At 44.5% G+C, this 17,739-nt stretch overlaps 1 protein-coding gene across 1 annotated transcript in view; it reads right to left on the bottom strand.

Moving 5' to 3' along the window:
* Nucleotides 1-246: 246 nt before the first annotated feature.
* LOC130358232 (retinal guanylyl cyclase 2-like) overlaps nt 247-17,739 on the bottom strand; it is a 95,904-nt gene continuing 78,411 nt past the window's right edge. Inside the window, exon 18 of the mRNA XM_056561165.1 lies at nt 247-1,232. Coding sequence (XP_056417140.1) covers nt 1,157-1,232 — 76 coding nt within the window. The 3' untranslated portion in view covers nt 247-1,156. The remainder of the gene's footprint in view (nt 1,233-17,739) is intronic.

Here is a 17,739-nt window from a genome sequence, read left to right as displayed (position 1 = left end):
AACAGATTTGTAAATTACTTCTATTAAAAAATCTTAATCCTTTCAGTACTTATGAGCTTCTGAAGTTAAGGTTGCACTTTTCTGTCTAAGTGCTCTCTGATGACACGTGTCTCGGGAAACGCCCAGTTTAGAAGCAAATTCCCATAGCAAACCTCTTCTAAACTGGGCGTTTCCCGAGACACGTGTCATCAGAGAGCACTTAGTCAGAAAAGAACAACCTACTTTAACTTTCTGAAGCCAGTTGATATATAAAAAAAAGTTTTTCCTGGATAACCCCTTTAATACAATATATTAAAACACAATTCTATGTTCTTCATTATTCTCCTGCTGTCTGGCTATCATACAAGTGCCTTCATTTATTGAGGAATAAATAGTTAATTCTCCATTTGCTCCTCTACGTCTTTGACCTTCTTAATATTATTATTTATTAATCAGTTTTTCATTTTTAGTTTACTAGTATTAAAGATTTTTTGCATTTGTGTAATGTTTTTGTAATTAATTTTTTAGAAAAAACCTTTAACTTCCCTGTTAGAAATGATATTTTTCCGAACTACAAATATACAATGGTCATAGACGTAGTTATCAAAATTGGATTTCAATTTTGGAAATTTTTCTTACTGTCAAAACCTACTCCATTTTAGTTTTTTTTTATCTTATAGATATTACCAGTCACCTTGGCAGCATTTTAATATACTTAGCTGAAAATGTTCCTCTAGCTACATTAGATTTTGTTAGCAATTTTAGTGCAGATAAGAAAATTCCACTTCACCAAAATTTTTTGATCTGTTAATAAGACCCTTTAGAGTCCATATTGCTCACGTTACTGCATTAAAAATCAGAGTACATATTGCAGCTTTGATATAGGCTACACCCATCTATCAGGATAACAAAGTTTTCTACAGAACGGCTACATCATCTACCGTGCTACTAAACTCTCAGAACCAAAAACATTCATTGACTTTCATTGACCATCATTGATCGCCTTCATCTCAATCGATCTCAGTAGTAAAATCTTCCAGTCTTGCTCTCTTGGGCCGAGAGTCCAATCAAAATAATCACCAAGTAGTGTGGTCCTCCAGACAAGTGTAGGACTATCCACCAAATTCAAGATGGAGGAAAGTTGTCAAGTTTCGAAAAAAAAAAACACACCAATATTTCACACCACCACGCTCCTTCTTTTTCTCCAAAATATTGATTTAATTTCCTTGTTGATCAATTCCTGCCAGTCTTCCCTGTGAAGAATAGTAAGAGTAAATTTGTATTGTACAACATTGTGTAGTTCATAGTATTGTATGACATTCTATAGCTTAGTATAGATTATGTAGTACAAAGTATAAAGTGATGCAATGTACAACAGTGTAGAGCAGGACAGAATAGTATGGTAAAGTACATGATAAAATAATATAGTACATTATTACATTGTATAGTATATTATAACATTGAATTGTATAGTATATAGTAGTATAGTGCAATATTATACAACATAGCACTGTGCAGTATTACATTGTATAGGATGGGTTAGAGTTGCACTGAAAAGCATAGAATTGTGAAGTATAGTATTGTATTGGACAGTATAATGTAATATAGCATTGTAAAGCATTTTATAAAATTGTATAATATGGTGTGGTACTTTACAGTATAACATGTTGGTCTGCGGAGAGGAGTTTTACTGTCTTTTGTACGAAATATGTCATTTTTTCCAGTTATTTGAGCTTTAGAACTCAATCTAGCAATGCCCACCTTGTATTATTGTAGGGGGAGACCTACCTAATAAGGGGAAACTACCTACCTATTGGGTGAACCTGTGTACCTACTGAGGGGACCTACATAAGGGAAAAACTGCCTACCTACTGGGGAAGGTGCTATCTACTTACCGGGGAGCTACCTTTTTTACTGTGAGGACATACCTACTTACTGGGGGAACTTACCGTAGTAATGGTGAGGACCCATCCCCCTCCCCCACACAACCCCCCCACCACCTCCCTAACCCACCTCCCTTACCATTTTTACTGCGGGCACCAAGGGGTTGCACTATTATTGTTTGGGGCACTGTGAGTAAGAAAAAAAAAGTAGGGAGGGGGGCGAAAAATGCAGAGCCGAGTAGTCATAGCTGCATGACAGCCTCTGCCGATGGAAGAGAAAAGAGAGCGACTGAGGTCAAAGAAGACGCCCACTTTGAGTCACTTGATGTAACTGCACTGTAATTACTTATATAATGTACAGATCCTATGTAATGCTGGTATGTACCACTGTATGGGGAGGATAAAGTCTAAAAAAAATAGTTTTTCTTTTATACAATTTTTAAAATCTGCCCTAGTATGTTTTATTTATTTATGTTTAGTACTAACAATATGGTAGTACGTGGTCCCAATGTGGCAGTATTCCCCCCCCCCCCCCCCTTTGAGAAAATCCTGTGCCTGTCCATGCATAGGAAAGAACAGTTTAGTACACTATTGTATCGCCTAGTATAGTATAGTATAATATAGTATGGTTTGGTATAGAACAGTAATGTATAGAATAGAATAGAATTGTTAAAGGGGTATTCCAAATTGATCTTTATTCCTATAAACAGTATGGGGGATAAGTGTCAGATCGTGTGGCATCCGACTACACCAGGTGGGTTCCTGTGCAGTTGGTTAGTATGCTTATTAGTTTTCTAGGTACTTCAAAGCCTTATTCCAAAAAAAAAAAACAACACATATGACCAGAGTTAAAGGGGTACTCCGGTGCTTAGCGTTTGGAACAAACTGTTCCGAATGCTGGAGCCGGTGACATGAGCTCGTGACATCATAGCCCACTCATGACGTCACACACCGCCCCCTCAATGCAAGTCTATGGGAGGGGGCGTGACGGCTGTCACGCCCCCTCCCATAGGCTTGCATTGAGGGGGCGGGGCGTGACATCATGAGGGGCGGAGCTATGACGTCACAAGCTCCAGGCGCCCGCTCCAGTGTTCGGAACAGTTTGTTCCAAACATTGAGCACCGGAGTACCCTTTTAAGGGATTTTAGGCCTGTAATGCATATTAGTGAAGGTACCGCCCCCAAAGAGCCCCAGTGTACAGTATGAAGGGGGTTCTTTCCATGTTTATTTAGATATAGCAGTTATTTTATGCATGCAGTGAATGGAGCTCAATTGCATGAGCTACTGTGCTTGGATAAAAAATAAAGTTCCACGGTGCTTATCTGGCCCTACATTCTTCTGATCGGTGGGGATCCCAGAAGTCAGTAGCATTACTATAGGGTGTGCAGAGGTAGCAGTCGCATAAAGGCCCTGGTGTCTAACAGGGCCCCAAATCACCTCTTTCTCACAAGAAATTCAGATTGGCACATGGTAGACACATTTTGCTTGGGGGCCCAGAAGCTTCAAGTTATGTCTCTGTCTACCGATTACCGGTAGGATAGACCACCACTGTCTTTACCTGGTTATGGCACACATGTTCTTAGCACAGTTGGAAATTATATAAACAGATTGCCCAAAATCTTGCCATCTTTTTTTTTTGGCTGGTTCCTGTCTGAGATACATAAGAATGATATATATCGTTGTTACGCCGAGCGCTCCGGGTCCCCGCTCCTCCCCGGAGCGCTCGCTACACTTCCCTCACTGCAGCGCCCCGGTCGGTTCCACGGACCCGGGGCGCTGCGTTACCACCTCCGGCCGGGATGCGATTCGCGATGCGGGTAGCGCCCGCTCGCGATGCGCACCCCGGCTCCCGTACCTTACTCGCTCCCCGTCAGTTCTGTCCCGGCGCGCGCGGCCCCGCTCCCTAGGGCGCGCGCGCGCCGGGTCTTTGCGATTTAAAGGGCCACTGCACCGCTGATTGGTGCAGTGGTTCCAATTAGTGTTTACACCTGTGCACTTCCCTATATCACCTCACTTCCCCTTCACTCCCTTGCCGGATCTTGTTGCCCTAGTGCCAGTGAAAGCGTTCCTTGTGTGTTCCTTGCCTGTGATTCCAGACCTTCTGCCGTTGCCCCTGACTACGATCCTTGCTGCCTGCCCCGACCTTCTGCTACGTCCGACCTTGCTTCTGTCTACTCCCTTGTACCGCGCCTATCTTCAGCAGCCAGAGAGGTTGAGCCGTTGCTAGGGGATACGACCTGGTCACTACCGCCGCAGCAAGACCATCCCGCTTTGCGGCGGGCTCTGGTGAAAACCAGTAGTGACTTAGAACCGATCCTCTAGCACGGTCCACGCCAATCCCTCTCTGGCACAGAGGATCCACTACCTGCCAGCCGGCATCGTGACAGTAGATCCGGCCATGGATCCCGCTGAAGTTCCTCTGCCAGTTGTCGCTGACCTCACCACGGTGGTCGCCCAGCAGTCACAACAGATTGCGCAACAAGGCCAACAGCTGTCTCAACTGACTGTTATGCTACAACAGTTACTACCACAGCTCCAGCAATCATCTCCTCCGCCAGCTCCTGTACCTCCTCCGCAGCGAGTGGCCGCTTCTGGAATACGACTATCCTTGCCGGATAAATTTGATGGGGATTCTAAGTTTTGCCGTGGCTTTCTTTCCCAATGTTCATTACACTTGGAGATGATGTCGGACCAGTTCCCCACTGAAAGGTCTAAGGTGGCTTTCGTAGTCAGCCTGCTGTCTGGAAAAGCCCTGGCTTGGGCCACACCGCTCTGGGACCGCAATGACCCCGTCACTGCCTCTGTACACTCCTTCTTCTCGGAAATTCGAAGTGTCTTTGAGGAACCTGCCCGAGCCTCTTCTGCTGAGACTGCCCTGTTGAACCTGGTCCAGGGTAATTCTTCCGTTGGCGAGTATGCCGTACAGTTCCGTACCCTTGCTTCAGAATTATCCTGGAATAATGAGGCACTCTGCGCGACCTTTAAAAAAGGCCTATCCAGCAACATTAAAGATGTTCTGGCCGCACGAGAAATCCCTGCTAACCTACATGAACTCATCCATCTTGCCACTCGCATTGACATGCGTTTTTCCGAACGGCGTCAGGAGCTCCGCCAGGATATGGACTCTGTTCGCACGAGGCGTTTCTTCTCCCCGGCTCCTCTCTCCTCTGGTCCCCTGCAATCTGTTCCTGTGCCTCCCGCCGTGGAGGCTATGCAGGTCGACCGGTCTCGCCTGACACCCCAAGAGAGGACACGACGCCGCATGGAGAATCTCTGCCTGTACTGTGCTAGTACCGAACACTTCCTGAAGGATTGTCCTATCCGTCCTCCCCGCCTGGAAAGACGTCCGCTGACTCCGCACAAAGGTGAGACAGTCCTTGATGTCTACTCTGCTTCTCCACGTCTTACTGTGCCTGTGCGGATGTCTGCCTCTGCCTTCTCCTTCTCTGCTGTGGCCTTCTTGGACTCTGGATCTGCAGGAAATTTCATCTTAGCCTCTCTCGTCAACAAGTTCAACATCCCGGTGACCAGTCTCGCCAGACCCCTCTACATCAATTGTGTAAACAATGAAAGATTGGACTGTACTATACGTTTCCGCACGGAGCCCCTTCTAATGTGCATCGGATCTCATCACGAGAGGATTGAACTGTTGGTCCTCCCCAATTGCACTTCTGAAATCCTTCTTGGACTTCCCTGGCTTCAACTCCATTCCCCAATCCTGGATTGGTCCACTGGGGAGATCAAGAGTTGGGGGCCCTCTTGTTCCAAGGACTGCTTAAAACCGGTTCCCAGTAAACCTTGCCGTGTCCCTGTGCTTCCTCATGTAACCGGTCTCCCTAAGGCCTATATGGACTTTGCGGACGTTTTTTGCAAAAAACAAGCTGAGACTCTACCTCCTCACAGGCCTTATGATTGTCCCATTGACCTCCTCCCGGGCACTACTCCACCCCGGGGCAGAATCTATCCTCTGTCCGTCCCAGAGACTCTTGCCATGTCTGAATACGTCCAAGAAAATTTAAAAAAGGGCTTTATCCGTAAATCCTCCTCTCCTGCCGGAGCCGGATTTTTCTTTGTGTCCAAAAAAGATGGCTCTCTACGTCCTTGCATTGACTACCGCGGTCTTAATAAAATCACGGTTAAGAACCGCTACCCCCTACCCCTCATCTCTGAACTCTTTGATCGTCTCCAAGGTGCCCATATTTTTACCAAACTGGACTTAAGAGGTGCTTATAATCTCATCCGCATCAGAGAGGGGGATGAATGGAAAACGGCATTTAACACCAGAGATGGACACTTTGAGTATCTGGTCATGCCCTTTGGTCTATGCAACGCCCCTGCCGTCTTCCAAGACTTTGTTAATGAAATTTTTCGTGATCTACTATACTCCTGTGTTGTTGTATATCTGGACGATATCCTGATTTTTTCTGCCAATCTAGAAGAACACCGCCAGCATGTCCGTATGGTTCTTCAGAGACTTCGTGATAATCAACTCTATGCCAAAATAGAGAAATGTCTGTTTGAATGCCAATCTCTTCCTTTTCTAGGATACTTGGTCTCTGGCCAGGGACTACAAATGGACCCAGATAAACTCTCTGCCGTCTTAGATTGGCCACGCCCCTCCGGACTCCGTGCCATCCAACGTTTTTTGGGGTTCGCCAATTATTACAGGCAATTTATTCCACATTTTTCTACCATTGTGGCTCCTATTGTGGCTTTAACAAAAAAAAATGCCGATCCCAAGTCCTGGCCTCCTCAAGCGGAAGACGCCTTTAAACGACTCAAGTCTGCCTTTTCTTCGGCTCCCGTGCTCTCCAGACCTGACCCATCTAAACCCTTCCTATTGGAGGTTGATGCCTCCTCAGTGGGAGCTGGAGCTGTCCTTCTACAAAAAAACTCTTCCGGGCATGCTGTTACTTGTGGTTTTTTTTCCAGGACCTTCTCTCCGGCGGAGAGGAACTACTCCATCGGGGATCGAGAGCTTCTAGCCATTAAATTAGCACTTGAGGAGTGGAGGCATCTGCTGGAGGGATCAAGATTTCCAGTTATTATTTACACCGATCACAAGAACCTCTCCTACCTCCAGTCTGCCCAACGGCTGAATCCTCGTCAGGCCAGGTGGTCTCTGTTCTTTGCCCGATTTAATTTTGAAATTCACTTTCGGCCTGCTGATAAAAACATTAGGGCCGATGCTCTCTCTCGTTCCTCAGATGCCTCTGAAATTGAACTCTCTCCTCAACACATCATTCCTCCTGACTGCCTGATTTCCACTTCTCCAGCCTCCATCAGGCAAACTCCTCCAGGAAAGACCTTTGTTTCTCCACGCCAACGCCTTGGGATCCTCAAATGGGGTCACTCCTCCCATCTCGCAGGTCATGCGGGCATCAAGAAATCTGTGCAACTCATCTCTCGCTTCTATTGGTGGCCGACTCTAGAGACTGATGTGGTGGACTTTGTGCGAGCCTGCACTATCTGTGCCCGGGATAAGACTCCTCGCCAGAAGCCCGCTGGTTTTCTTCATCCTCTACCTGTCCCCGAACAACCTTGGTCTCTGATTGGTATGGATTTTATTACTGACTTACCCCCATCCCATGGCAACACTGTTATTTGGGTGGTCGTTGATCGATTCTCCAAAATGGCACATTTCATCCCTCTTCCTGGCCTTCCTTCAGCGCCTCAGTTGGCTAAACAATTTTTTGTACACATTTTTCGTCTTCACGGGTTGCCTACACAGATCGTCTCGGATAGAGGCGTCCAATTTGTGTCTAAATTCTGGAGGGCTCTCTGTAAACAACTCAAGATTAAATTAAATTTTTCTTCTGCATACCATCCTCAATCCAATGGACAAGTAGAGAGAATTAACCAGATCTTGGGTGACTATTTACGACATTTTGTTTCCTCCCGCCAGGATGACTGGGCAGATCTTCTACCTTGGGCCGAATTCTCGTATAATTTCAGAATCTCTGAATCTTCCTCCAAATCTCCGTTTTTCGTGGTGTACGGCCGTCACCCTCTTCCCCCCCTCCCTACCCCCTTGCCCTCTGGTCTGCCCGCTGTGGATGAAATTTCTCGTGATCTTTCCACCATATGGAAAGAGACCCAAAATTCTCTCTTACAGGCTTCTTCTCGCATGAAGAGATTCGCAGATAAGAAAAGAAGAGCTCCTCCCATTTTTTCCCCTGGAGACAAGGTATGGCTCTCCGCTAAATATGTCCGTTTCCGTGTCCCGAGCTATAAGTTGGGACCACGCTATCTTGGTCCTTTTAAAGTTTTGTGTCAAATTAATCCTGTCTCTTACAAACTTCTTCTTCCTCCTTCTCTTCGTATCCCTAATGCCTTTCACGTCTCTCTTCTTAAACCTCTCATCCTCAACCGTTTTTCTCCTAAATCTGTTCCTCCCACTCCTGTTTCCGGCTCCTCGGACATCTTCTCTGTCAAAGAGATTTTGGCCTCTAAAAAGGTCAGGGGAAGAACTTTTTTTTTAGTGGATTGGGAGGGTTGTGGTCCAGAAGAGAGGTCCTGGGAACCTGAGGACAATATCCTGGACAAAAGTCTGATCCTCAGGTTCTCAGGCCCCAAGAAGAGGGGGAGACCCAAGGGGGGGGGTACTGTTACGCCGAGCGCTCCGGGTCCCCGCTCCTCCCCGGAGCGCTCGCTACACTTCCCTCACTGCAGCGCCCCGGTCGGTTCCACGGACCCGGGGCGCTGCGTTACCACCTCCGGCCGGGATGCGATTCGCGATGCGGGTAGCGCCCGCTCGCGATGCGCACCCCGGCTCCCGTACCTTACTCGCTCCCCGTCAGTTCTGTCCCGGCGCGCGCGGCCCCGCTCCCTAGGGCGCGCGCGCGCCGGGTCTTTGCGATTTAAAGGGCCACTGCACCGCTGATTGGTGCAGTGGTTCCAATTAGTGTTTACACCTGTGCACTTCCCTATATCACCTCACTTCCCCTTCACTCCCTTGCCGGATCTTGTTGCCCTAGTGCCAGTGAAAGCGTTCCTTGTGTGTTCCTTGCCTGTGATTCCAGACCTTCTGCCGTTGCCCCTGACTACGATCCTTGCTGCCTGCCCCGACCTTCTGCTACGTCCGACCTTGCTTCTGTCTACTCCCTTGTACCGCGCCTATCTTCAGCAGCCAGAGAGGTTGAGCCGTTGCTAGGGGATACGACCTGGTCACTACCGCCGCAGCAAGACCATCCCGCTTTGCGGCGGGCTCTGGTGAAAACCAGTAGTGACTTAGAACCGATCCTCTAGCACGGTCCACGCCAATCCCTCTCTGGCACAGAGGATCCACTACCTGCCAGCCGGCATCGTGACAATCGTGCACACAGAACGACCAGACAGTACAAAAATTTCGCCTCTACCTCATCTCTACTCCTGTTTAGAAAGCAGCTTTTCCGCTTTTCTCCTTCTGAACTCTGCAATTTCATCCGCTGTTAACCCGTGGGAATTACACCTGCAGTAGATATATATATATATACGGCATTAGTTATTGGCGTGCAACAAGGGAAACCTAAGGGTTAAAATCATCAAGTTATAAATCAATGTGTTTCTATACTTATGGTTCAGACATAGAGTGATCTCGAAGCTCTGGAGTCCCCAATGCAAAACATGTAACAAGTCCCCCCCCCAATCTACCATGTGTCATGTCTCGTAATAGGCAGTAGGGATGAGCGGAAGGGGTCATATTCGAATTCACGATATTTTGTGAATATATGGACGAATATTCATCCTATGTTCGCGATATTCGCATATTCGCTATGTTCATTGCCTTTTTTTGCCATGCGAAAATCGTAATGAAATTCGGATAGCGCGCATGCGCGATTATATCTTTCAACTAACGAACACTATACCCTACAATAGAACCTATCTGCTAAACTAACCTACCGTATAGAAAGCTAAACGAAGGGAGGGATCAGTGTCCTCTGGAAGTGCCGATATTCGCGAATATTTGAATATTTGCTTATATGAAATATTCGCGCTTCACACCGTAAATAATATTGGAGCCTTCTTTGGACCACAAGCTGGAAGCAGAGAGGGACGGTCCCTTTTTCTTTTTTTACACAGTACACGTCATTGTTGTGATGTGTACTGTGAAGAAAAAAAACAAAAAGCTAATATTCGTCATTATGACTATATAGCGCTATATTCTAAATATTCGCGAAATCACAAAGTGCCGATATACGTGGTAAAAATTAGCATTTCGAATATTCACGCTCAACACTATTAGGCAGAAGGGCCTTTGGCCTTTTCTTTTCTCATATTCTGGGCCACAGAAATCCCTAATACCTGAAACTGTTTTCTTTTTCTATAGTATTTGTATCATTAGTTATATCATATAATGTATCAGGTTGTAATTTCAGTTTAGGGGACAATTCTGACAGTAAGCATTTCATTTCCATGCAGCGCAGCCGCAGGTGAAATGAGGTATTACACATTGTCCATTCAATGTGCTGTCTGTGTACAGTCATGGTCAGAAGTTTTGAGACTTGACACAAATTTTGCCTCTTTAGGGTCGGGTCACACATAATGGATTTGCAGGGTATTTTACGCTGCGGATCAGCCGGTGACCCGACCCATAATGTGTCTCCAGCTGTTGACGACCCCCCCCCCCCACCTTGCCCCACCTCTGGCCTGCTAGCAGCGGCAATCCGCTGGAGGCACGCTATGGGTCGGGTCACCGGCCATCTGCAGCATAACATGCCCCGTTATGTGTGACTCTACCACCCTTAGTGTTCTTAGATCTTTTAGTCAGATGTTTCTATGGTTCCTGAAAAACAATTAGAAGCTTTTCATAAGTTTTTAAACTGCAAAAACTCAATATTTCCAGTGTTGTGGAAATATTAGTGTGATGACCTCCCATTCTTACCTCATCACTGGGAAAAGTTTACCACAATTTCTGTGTTTTTGTTTGTCCACCCACTTTTGGAGGTTTGACCAAAGGTTCTCAATAGGATTGAGATTCGGAGAGTTTTCTGGCCATGGGCCCAAAATGTTAATGTTTTGTGCACTGAGTCCCTTAGTAATTACTTTTGCCTTGTGACATGGTCTCCATCATGCTGTGAAAAGTCTTGTTCATCACCAAATTGCTCCTGGATGGTTGATGGAAGTTGCTCTTGTAGGATGTTAGATACCGTTCCTTATTCATGTCGGTGTTCTTAGGTAACATTGTGAGGGAGCCCATTCTCCTAAATGAAGGTTTCATCTGAGAAGTTACATTTACCCTCCCCCCGTCCTCTGCTATCCAATCCCTGTACTTCCTGCAGAATGTCATCTGTCCTCGATGTTTTCTTGGAGAGAAGTGGCTTCTTTTCTGGTCTTCTTGCCACCAGATTCCACCAAATGCCTTCTCCTCACTGTACGTGCAGATAACAGCGGTCGCTGCCATCCCTGAGCTCTGCACCGGGACTGAACCCATCCCGGAGATGAATCCTTTTTAGGAGACGGTCCTGGCACTTACTGGTATCTAAATGTCCTCCCTCAACCATCCAGGAACAATTTGGTGATGAACAAGGCTTTTGGCCCAACATGATGGAGACCATGTCCCAAGGCAAAAGTGATAACTAAGGGGCTAAAAACATTAACATTTTGGGTCCACAGCCAAGAAACTCTCTTGCTATCAATCCCATTGAGAACCTGTGGCCAATCCTCAAAAAAAAGATGGACAACAAAAACACCTATATTGTGATAAACTCCGCCCAGTGATGAGGTATGTTTTTATACTTTTATTGACAAATAGTATAAAATTTATGTAAAGATTCAATATTTCTTGCGTTGACCCTTTTTCTTCTTCTTTACCAAGTCTTCTGCAGTTCTCCCTCATGCTGGATATCAGCTTCTGGGCCCAATCCTAACCGGTAAGGGTCAACACAAGAAATGTTGAATCTTTACATAAATTTTATACTATTTGTCAATAAAAGTGTAAAAACATATGACAAGCTTATAATTCTGCTTCAGTTACCATAGAAACATCAAAGATCCAACAACACTAAAGCAGCAAACTCCGTGAAAACCAAAATTTACGTCAGTCTCAAAAAGTTGGGTCACAAGTGTAATACAGGATAGAACAAGTCGAGATGAGGATCCTGAACAGATTACCCTCCCCTTAAAGGGGTGCTCCACTGCCCCAGCATTCAGAACATTTTGTGGATTACCCCTTTAAACACAAAATCCTAATAAGAAACATAGATATGTTAGGTTTCCTATGCTGGACAACAAATTCAAGGGGTTGTTCTTATCAAGACTCCTCCCCCACAATGTATATGGGTCCGTCATCCGTGTTTAGTGTTGTTGTTTTTTTTGTTTTGTTTATGTTCTTTCTAACCATATTGTCAATGTTGTTTCCAGGGGTTATAGAGGGGTGCAGCCAGGGGTCAAGTCCTGAGAAAAAAAGTGTGGGAACTCACCCAAGATTTCCACTCAATGGCTGCTCCTGCAGGACTCCTGCTAATGGGAATGGTGTTCTTGCTGTGGAAAATGTGCAGGAACTCAGTTCCCATGCGTTCCTGGAGGACGTGAGCCCTGGGTGCAGCCACCCTTTAATTGGGGAGGGAGTAACACATTCTCCCTTAGTCATGAGGCAGAACACTGATAAAATCCTCGGCCCAGTGATATAGGAAACTGTATGGCAATCAATCACAACAGAGAATGGCAGAAGGGGAAGCTGAACACTATTGGCATACAGTGTTCAGCTTCCTGAGAGAGAGACAATGCTGGGAGGTGAGTAAACCACTGAACGACAGGTTGTACTTCTTCTACCCTAAACCACTAAGGAAGCTGGATTAAACCATATCACTATCCTAGATCACCAGGGATTTTGTCATTAACCTCATTTATTACTCTAGACCACCATAGCTGCTGACATTACACTCTTCACAAACCTAGACCCCCAGGCATGCTAACAATAACCTTGTTCACTACTCTAGACCCCCAGGGATGCTCACAATAACCTTGTTCATTACTCTAGACCAACAGGGATGCTAACAATAACCTTGTTCACTACTCTAGACTCCCCAGGGATGCTAACAATAACCTTGTTCACTACTCTAGACTCCCCAGGGATGCTAACAATAACCTTGTTCACTACTCTAGACCACCAGGGATGCTAACAATAACCTTGTTCACTACTCTAGACCCCCCAGGGATGCTGACAATAACCTTTTTCACTACTCTAGACCACAAGGGATCTGGACAATAACCTTATTCACTACCCTAGACCACCAGGGATGCTGATAGTACAGGAGTTCTCCCAGAAACATTTTCTTACTCAGCTTGTCCAGAATGGTGGCCTTTAAAAAAAACAAAAAAATGTTTTTTGTTTCCTCCCCTGGCTCCCCCGATGCCTCAGGCCTCTGCAGCGATCCTTTTTCCAATTCTTGTGGTTGACTCTTTACACTGTGGCTCAGAAGCAGGAAGGAGACCGCAGTGGAGACGGGGAGCAGGATACTGGAGGCATCCGGTATTCTGTTACCTCCTCGGGTAATTTTTTTTTACCCCAGGGGTCATTTTTTTTTTTTTTAGCAGGTATTACCTATAGGGCCATTTTTAGCAGGTAAGCATTGCCCTTGGGCCAATTTTTAGCAGGTAAGTATTATCCTTGGGGTCATTATTCAGCAGGTAAGTATTACCCTTGGGTCCTTATTAAGCAGTTAAGTATTACCCTTAAAGTCATATTTCAGCAGGTAAGTGTTACCCTTGGCAGCATTTTTTAGCAGGCAAGTATTACCCTTGAATACATTTTTAGCAGGTAAATATGACCTATAGGCTCATTTTTTTGCATGCAAGTATACATTTTTTAGCAGAGGTAATTTTTACCCTTGGTGTAATTTTTTAGCTATTACTCTTGGGGTCAGTTTTTATCAGTTAAGTATTACCCTTGGGGTCATTTTTACCAGTTAAGTATTGCCTTTGAGGTAATTTTTAAGCAGGTACGTATTGCCCTGGGGTCACTTTTAGCAGGAATTACCTTTGGGGGTCGTTTATTAGCAGGTAAGCATTACCCTTGGGGTCATTTTTTTTTTTTATCAGTTATAACCTTTGGGGTCATTTTTTTTTAGCAGGTAAGTATTACCCTTGGGATCATTTTTTATCAGTTAAGTATTACCCTTGGAACCATTTTTTAGCAAGTAAGTATTACCCTTGGGACCATTTTTTAGCAAGTAAGTATCACCCTTGGAGTCATTTCTTAGCCGATAAGTGTTACCCATGGGGCAATTTTTTAGCCGGTAAGTATTACCCTTGAGGTAATTTCTTAGCCGGTAAGTATAACCCTTGGGACCATTTTTTAGCCGGTAAGTATAACCCTTGGGACCATTTCTTAGCCGGTAAGTATTACCCTTGGGACCATTTTTTAGCCGGTAAGTATTACCCTTGGGACCATTTTTTAGCCGGTAAGTATTACCCTTGGGACCATTTCTTAGCTAGTAAGTATTACCCTTGGGGCCATTTTTTAGCCGGTAGGTATTACCCTTGAGGTAATTTCTTAGCAGGTAAGTATTACCCTTGGGGCCATTTTTTAGCCGGTAAGTATTACCCTTGGGACCATTTCTTAGCAGGTAAGTATTACCCTTGGGGCCATTTTTTAGCCGGTAAGTATTACCCTTGGGACCATTTCTTAGCAGGTAAGTATTACCCTTGGGACCATTTCTTAGCAGGTAAGTATTACCCTTGGGACCATTTCTTAGCAGGTAAGTATTACCCTTGGGACCATTTCTTAGCAGGTAAGTATTACCCTTGGGACCATTTCTTAGCAGGTAAGTATTACCCTTGTGGTCATTTTTTAGAAGTCAATTATCAGATGATTTTTCGGCTCCATCACAGACTTTCAAAAAGTTTTGCCGCAACTTTCTCATTAATATTCTGCAGCGGTTCAGCGAGCGAGCCCCGTCCGTTATTATGAGCGAGCGCCAACAATGAAATGTTTGTCAGTTTATTTACATATCCGGCGGCTCCTCACAATCCGCACTTTGCTGAATCATTCCTCTTGTTATGCTGATCGTTGGATTCATTTGCTCCAGTTGTGTTTTTTTTTTTTACATCTTTTTCATTGTAATTATCTGCTTAGGGCGAGGCGAGCGGCTCCTGAGGCGGCTGCGAGATATTACACTATTAAAGAGAATTTATTGTGTTCTATAAAAAGCCGATACCTCTGAGAGGCGGCCATGAATCAGAATACACTCGGTGTGTGGTGTGTTTTTTATTTATTTATTTTTTATGGCGGCCCATAAGCTGTTCAGACACGTTTACCTAAGAAGGTGTTTGAGATGCAAATCAAACTGCTGAAATACCGCTTCTCTAGAATCCGCCAATAATGTTAAAGGGGTACTCCGGTGAAAACCTTTTTTTTTTTTTTTTTAAATGAACTGGGGCCAGAAAGTTAAACAGATTTGTAAATTACTTCCATTAAAAAAATATTAATCCTTCCTGCACTTATTAGCTGCTGAATACTACAGAGGAAAATCTTTTCTTTTTGGAACACACAGCTCTCTGCTGACATCACGAGCACAGTGCTCTCTGCTGACATCTCTGTCCATTTTAGGAACTGTCCAGAACAGCATATGTTTGCTATGGGGATTTCCTTTTACCCTGGACAGTACCTAAAATGGACAGAGATGTCAGCAGAGAGCACTGTGCTCGTGATGTCAGCAGAGAGCTCTGTGTTTCAAACGGAAAAGAATTTCCTCTGTAGTATTCAGCAGCTAATAAGTGCAGGAAGGATTCATATTTTTTAATAGAAGAAATTGACAAATCTGTTTAACTTTCTGGCACCAGTTGATTTAAAAAAAAAAAAAAAGTTTTTCACCGGAGTACCCCTTTAAATATTTATCTGTGTAAACAGGAATCACAAACACAAATATTTTCTGAGGGCACGAAAAAAAAAAAAGCGGAATTTACTGAAATTTAACCCCCCCCCGCCCATGGAGCAGCACAAACTCTTTTCATCACTGCGTGTATTATCCCTGTACTATAGTGTTGAGCACGAATATTTGTAATGCGAATTTTTATCGTGAATGTCGGCACTTCGCTATTTCGCAAATATTTAGAATATAGTGCTATACATTCGTAATGAGGGATATTCTTTTTTTTTTCTTCACATGCAGTTCACAAATTTTTATGCAAAAAGTTTTTATACACAAAAAGTGAACGAACATAGTGAATATGCAAATTTCCCCAACATAGGATGAATAATCGTAAATATATTCGCAAAATATCGCAAATTCGAATATGGCCGCTGCCGCTCATCACTACTGTACTGTACTGTGTCCTTTTCCTTTACTTGAGCCCCTGCCCTCCAAAATGTCTACGCAAGTCCCTGTCATTGGGTCTATAGATAATTCTTCTTTACATGATGTTCAGCTCATGTGTTCTGAATGGAGTGAGGAGGGGTAAGCTGCTGCCAGACTCCTCTGGTGGTGGCTTTTTTCTCCGAGAATGAAAGGATTGAGCAGTTCTGGTTGAGAAGTCCCCATACACAAATCGGTGATTTTAGCCAATAATTTTTATGTATACACCAGTGTTTCCCAACGAGGTGCATTTAGCCGTTGCAAAACTACAACTCACAGCATGTCCTGGACTTGATAAAGGGAGGAATTCCGAAAGTTTGTCTCTACAAAATGCTGTTAGTCCAATAAAAAAAGGTATTACAAGATACTGCAACATTTTATGATTTGCATCTGCATCACTGGACTAATGCGGCTACTCAAATTTACTACATATATATATATATATATATATATATATATATATTATCAACTGGCTCAACACCGTTAAACAGATTTGTAAATTACTTCTATAAAAAAAATCTTAATCCTTCCAATAATTATCAGCTGCTGAAGTTGAGTTGTTCTTTTCTGTCTGGCAACAGTGCTCTCTGCTGACACCTCTGTCTGTCTCGGGAACTGCACAGAGTAGAAGAGGTTTGCTATGGGGATTTGCTTCTACTCTGGACAGTTTCTGAGACAGGTGTCATCAGAGAGCACTTAGACAGAAAAGAACAACTCAACTTCAGCAGCTCATAAGTACTGAAAGGATTAAGATTTTTTTTATAGGAGTAATGTACAAATCTGTTAACTTTGTGGAGCCAGTTGATATATATAAAACTCAACGTGTGTGTGTGTGTGTATATATATATATGTATGTATGTATGTATGTTCCACAAAAACTTCCAAACGGCTAAAGATATTAACATGAAACTTGGTCACATGTTACTTATATGTCACCAACAAACATAGGATAGGTGATTTAACCCTTAGTCACCCATATTTGCCAGAGGCGGGATTTATGTTTAAAGTCCCATACAAGTCTATGGGAAATATATGTTACTGCATAACTTCCAAACGTCTGGAGATATTTCCATAATACTTGGTCACATGTTACTTATACGTCCACTTAAAATATAGAATAGTTAATTTAACCCTTAACTACCCCCATTTGTGAGGGTTGGTGTTTTTGTTTAAAGTCCCATGCAAATCAATGGGAAATGTATGTTCTCACATAACTTCTGTTTGGCTGGAGATATTTCAATACCTGGTACACATATTACAGGTCGGGATAGGAGGTCGGGATAGGAGGTCGGGATAGGAGGTCGGGATAGGAGGTCAAGATAGGAGGACGGAATGGTCGGGATAGGAGGTCGAGTTAGGACTTCAGGGTATGAGGACGGGATAGGAGGTGGAGATAGGAGGACGGGATAGGAGGTCGGGATAGGAGGACAGGATAGGAGGCCGGCATAGGAGGTCGAGATAGGAGGACGGGATAGGAGGACAGGATAGGAGGTGGAGATAGGAGGACGGGATAGGGGGTTGAGATAGGAGGACGGGATAGGGGGTCGGGATAGGAGGACGGGATAGGAGGTCGGGATAGGAGGACGGGATAGGAGGACGGG

This window comes from Hyla sarda, chromosome 2 (genome assembly GCF_029499605.1).
Source record: "Hyla sarda isolate aHylSar1 chromosome 2, aHylSar1.hap1, whole genome shotgun sequence".
NCBI classification, from domain to species: domain Eukaryota; kingdom Metazoa; phylum Chordata; class Amphibia; order Anura; family Hylidae; genus Hyla; species Hyla sarda.
The sequence above is the reverse complement of the archived record's forward strand: the minus strand, read 5'-3'. Positions and strand labels throughout refer to the sequence as shown.